Raw genomic sequence first — 5,561 nt, forward strand, 5'->3', positions numbered from 1 at the left:
GAAACATATATATACATAGACAGACAGACAGACAGACAGACAGACAGACACACACACACACACACACACACACACACACATTTATGAATATCCAAGGGAGAGCTGGTAGCTTTCATTTAACATATTCAGGTGGATCCTTTCAACCAAAATGCAAATCTGCAATGTATTCTAATGTAACTCAATTAGAGCTACTAACACCATCTGTATATACATTTTCAGTTCAGCTATCAAAAAACACACAAAGACACACAAGTAACATAATATTTAATAGTTGTGTGATATCTCATTGTACCATACTTCATTTAACCTTCTTATTTTTAAATGGGTCAATTTTCATTTTCTTCCTTTTATAATTAATATTTTATTATTTTATTTTTTTGGCAGCTGGCCAGCATGCAGAACCAAACCTGACCTTGGTGTTACCAGCACCATGCTCTAACCAACTGAGCAAACTGGCCAGCCCTATAATTAAAATTTTAGTACATATTTTATTATGTAAGTCTTGGCCCACATCTCTGATGTTTTTCTTAGGATATGTTCCTAGAGGTGGGATTACTACAGCAAAGTATGTAAATTTTTCAACTAAAAGTTTTTAAGTAAAAATAAATAGGATAGTATTTAAAAAGTCAAATAGTACAAAACTTCTAGTAAAACCATCTAGCACTCTCCAAACACTCTGTCTTTAGCTATTCCTTCTACTATTTGCCTTCAAATATTGTCCTTTCTTGATTTTTAAATTTTAGACATTATCTATTGATCCTACATGAAAAGAATACTTAGATCTCCCACATGACCAGAGACACACTTTTTTCTACCCTTCTCTCATTCAATTACTCTTTTGCTTAAATCAATATTCAGTATTTATATTTTTATGCTATATAAACATTATTCTCTAAGCCATGTGGCATATTTCCTTTCTTATACATTTAAAATTTTTTTTACCATGGCTAATAAGTGCCTCATTTTATTGCATACATTTAGTGTGGATGGTTTATAACACAGCTGCCATGGAGAGGTGAGGTCTATGATACCTCCCCTTCATTCTGGGTGGGACTGTGCTTTGATAGGAGACCAAGGAAATGACACTGTGACTTCTGAAGCTGGTCATAATGGAGGATGCAGCTTTTGCCTTGCTTGGTGGAACACTAGTGTTTCGAGTTCTGTGAAGTCTGATTATTCTCAGCTACCAAGCTGTGAGGAGGCCAAGCCAAATGGAGGGGGTCTTATGTGAGCACTCTTGTTGGTCAGCAGCCTAGGCTTCTAGGCATCTCAGCCTGGGTTCCAGGTGTGAGTGAAGGAGCCTCCAGACTATTCCAGTTCCCAGCATCGTTAAGTCACCTCCAGCCTCTGGGTTTTTCCAGTTGAGGTTCCAGACATCATGGAGCAAAGACAAGGCATCCCTACTGTGCCCTGTCCAAATTCCTGACCCACAGAATCCATGAACATAATAAAATGTTTATTTTAAGCAGCTGAGTTTTGGGATAATTTGTTATGCAGCAATAGTAACTGAAACGTTTAGTTTCCTATGTATCTATAATTTATTTTCATTGTTTTTGCAACTGGCCAGTACAGGGATCAAAACCTGGATGTTGGTGTTATCAACACAATGCTCTAACCAAGTGAGCTAACTGGCCAGCTCTATGTACCTATAATTAATTAATTTGTTCCTAAATTCTCAATCTGGTCAGTCATATTAGATGACTTATCATTCAATTTTTTTCCTTAGAGATATTTCTCCTGGAGATATCTGTCTTCTTGTTCCAGTGTGGCCTGGATGCACAGTCATCAGCCTAGAACTTGCTAGGATGACAGACAGTAGAGCATGTCACTTAAGGATGTGGACCCTGTAACTGGACTGCTCAGGTTTGAATCCTGGCTTCACCACTTCCTACTTCTGTGACTGTACACAAGTTAGTTAATCTCTCTGTGCCTCAGAATTCTCATTAGAGTGGTGCTTGGCACACAGTAAATGCTATTGTTGTTGGCATTATTACTGTTGTTGTTATTCTCCCCTTCACATTGTCCTGGGAATTCCTATTGCCTCTTGCCCATGTCTAATCCTCTCATTCCTAGATTCCATGTCTTTCTCTTTCTTGGCTACTTCCTAGTCTTGATGGAATACATCACCAACTCCCTGAAAAAAAGGTGCTTGAAAGGTAAGTTTTTTGAGACTTTGTATATCTATTTTAAATTGTCTTTAATATCACAATTGATGATGATATGGCTGGCATAAAATTCTAAACTGGAAACAATTTTGAATTTTGAGAGTATTATTCCATTGTCTTGAAGCTTTCAGTGTCACTACTGAGACACCATCTGATTCTTGATCTTTTGTACAAAGGTTTTCTTTTTCTTCCTGGAAGTGTTAGGGTCTCTTCTTCATCCTCATTGTTTTAAAATTTGATAATGATATGATTTGATGTGGATCTTTTAAAATTCATTATTTAGGGCACCATTTCAATTTGGGAACTGAGGTCCATCAGTTCTCAGAATGCTTCTCTTTTAAAATTTCTTTGTTAATTTCCTCACCACTGTTTTCAGTTTTCTCTTTCTGGGACTCTTAATAGATGTTAGATTTCCTGAAAGAGTTCCCCTAGTTTTCTTATCTTTTCTCTTCTATTTTCTATTGTCTTTTTGTTCGATTTTCTGGGAAATTTTCTCATTTGTATCTTCCATTCTTGTTTTGATTTAAAGAAAAATTTCTGCAACCATATTTTTATATTTTATAATTCTGATTTCTTGTTCTTGGATTGTCCTTTTTTATACATCTGTTCTTATTTCATAAATTCAATATTTTATCTTGTTGAATACACTGCTTGTAGTGCTTCTAAAAACATCTTTCTTTCCTTGCACTGTCTCTGTTTCCTCTAAGTTCCCTTGTAGTCAGTTTGTTTTTGACTTGTTTTTTCATGGCGGAGGTTTTTCTCAAATGCCCAGTGGTCCACTGTTAACTGCTTTGCTTCAGAGTGAGGTAGTTGGATATTCTGTGCACTTGGACATTCTCAGTCTTGTCAAGGGCTGAGTGTTACTGTAGGAGGACTTCTCATGGATGTGACATGTTTACTGAGGGGGCCCCAAACATCCATATCTGCAGGTCTTTTCTCCTGGGTTTGACAGTTTCTTCAGAAAGGAATCCTTCAGTTTTCTACCTGGTGGATAGGAGGGATTTTAAGCTGGCTGCCAGCATTTTGAGAGCCAATAAGGAAGAGGGTTAGGAGAAGGGGAATTATCTTTTGGAATGCAGATATCTGCTGGAAGTATGGTGGCTGGCTATCTCCAGCCTCAGCTGTGCCTGGTTTCTTATGTCTACAGCCGCAGATTAACCCAAACAATTACAACCATGAAGTTAAATGACTTCCATGAGGCTTTGGATAAAAAGGTAAGAATTTTTTGCATCAGGGTTTCTGAGTGAAAAGAAAACCAAAAAAGTTCCCTCTCATCTGCTACCCCCAACCCCCACGCCCAAAAGATGGGACATTTACCCAATTCAAGTCCCTGTACCCTTTCCACTTCACCATGCTTTTTTTTTCTTTCTTTGATAATGCCTCGAATGAGTATTCATTCAGGGTCCAAGTTTGTTTTAAAATAACCCAATGAGCTGACAGACGGAGCTCCTGGAACTCTGCAGCTTGTGCTAGAGTCCACAGATGGGAAATTGCCGTCAGTTAAAGGGTGGTACTATTACCATAGCCCAATTTTTGAAAGCCTTCAGGAAAAAAAAAATCATCTGAGTTAATTAGCATTCACCACAGGCACTAGTTTTGTGTTACAGTATTCTAAGAACTCAGATAGAAAGAAAACACAATAGTATAGTCTCTAAATTTTAAATAATATTTTACCTCTTAAAAATGTAGATTATAAAGAAAGAATTTTACCTGTTATATGAACATAATCGTATATGGCTGATTCATATAGCCTTAAGTCACCACGAGATAGGAATTATGTTCTAAAATAAACTAACTACTAATGATACCTGAAATAGTAGTAATTTCATTTTACCTCTCCGATCTGCTTAATCCACAAATCTCTTCCGAGAAACTCCTGATGTAAGACTACAGGAGCTGAGTTTAGATTAAAAGTCATGGAGTCACCTGTCTTTTCTTTGATAAAAGGCTGGAGGTCCGAATTTATCTAGAAGGAGCAGTTAAAAGAGTTAAATCAGAGAAATGTATATACATTAGTATATTTTAGTCATATTTAGAAAGTACCACTTAATGCAGTGAAAAATGAAGCTTCAGGAATGCAGTTTTAAGATGTACTTCAATAAGCAAAAGAACATTTTGGATGATTAACAATAACCTTTAAAATTCTTTAGGATTATTTTTCCTTAACAAATTCCTTTTCTATTTCACAGCAGCCTTTATTTTACTTTTTAAGTTGAAGGGAAGAATTTAGATAAAGATTTAACAAATATAATTATTTAATAAAGTAATCTAAGATTTTATAAAATATGCAAAATACTCATCAGGAAATATTATATAGATATTATATTATGTGTATATATTTTCTTCCCTCATGAGTCACTTAATTAACATCTGAAAAATACATATTAAGTGAAATTTTAAAATTACATATATGTAAAAGCAACAACATAGAAGCTAATTTTGGGACACTTTATATTTCATATGCTTATTCAAAAGAATCAGTTATCAGAACTAAAGCTTTCAATTTTATTTAGTATATTTCTGAATTTCATTAACTTTCTATAATTTGTTTTACATAAGAAGCTATTAGGGAACTATAACAAAAATAACAAATATTCTTCCATTCTGTGAATGGCAATATTACATTTTATTTAATAATTTGCAAGAGTTCTTTCAAGAACCCTTTCAGGTGGTAAGAAAAGACAAACATCATAAATATGATTTTAAAAAGCTTTATAAAATTACACAGTATTTACCAATCATACTGCTTATATTACATAATAATCACCATCTATGACTGATAGACTTTAAGCACGCAATAAACATTTCTGGAGTTATAAAAGCAGCTTATTAAATGGCAAAAGGTTTCTTGTGTATCATTTTAGCTACTTAAGTACTAGAAAAAAATAAAGGGTGTGCAAATACCTTATGACTCATGGCCATGTGCTTCCCATACTGAAATGCCATATCCTGAACCTCAGCATCGTGCTTTGCTAATTCCATTGCAGCTTGGCAGCTCTTTGCTAGTAAGGCACCATGGGAGAGAAAAGCCTGCTCCTTCCAAGTTGATATTCCAATATCATCTGTGATATAGTTTTCCTAAAAATGCAACAAAAGCCAAGATAAAAAAGGCTTTAAGGGTAATTTAATTGTATCTGTTTTTGAAGAATAAAAGAATTAAGAAACGAACTATTCAAAACACTCAGGCTATTGAAACAAGATAGAACTAAAAGATGCTGAACCTAGCTCTACCTAAAAAGGATGGGGAGGTGGGTGGACTGCTTTTTTAGGGTAATGGGGAAAAAGTGAAAAAAATGTTAAAGTAAAATTATTTTTGTGCTAGGGAACTTCTATTAAAATACATTCTATAGGATAAGTCAAAAAATAGAAACTTAGACCTCCAAACTAACTCCCTTG

At 35.0% G+C, this 5,561-nt stretch overlaps 1 protein-coding gene across 1 annotated transcript in view; it reads right to left on the minus strand.

The window, feature by feature from the left end:
• The window catches only part of PDSS2 (prenyl (decaprenyl) diphosphate synthase, subunit 2), a gene marked incomplete at its 5' end in the record, with an annotated part of 43,093 nt that extends 37,850 nt beyond the window's left edge, over nt 1-5,243 (minus strand). Inside the window, 2 exons of the mRNA XM_008576832.1 lie at nt 4,000-4,131; nt 5,070-5,243. Of these exons, the coding sequence (XP_008575054.1) occupies nt 4,000-4,131; nt 5,070-5,243 (306 nt within the window). The remainder of the gene's footprint in view (nt 1-3,999; nt 4,132-5,069) is intronic.
• Between the last annotated feature and the right edge of the window lie 318 nt (nt 5,244-5,561).

Source organism: Galeopterus variegatus, unplaced genomic scaffold (genome assembly GCF_000696425.1).
Source record: "Galeopterus variegatus unplaced genomic scaffold, G_variegatus-3.0.2 Scaffold1414, whole genome shotgun sequence".
In the NCBI taxonomy this organism is placed as follows: Eukaryota; Metazoa; Chordata; class Mammalia; order Dermoptera; family Cynocephalidae; genus Galeopterus; species Galeopterus variegatus.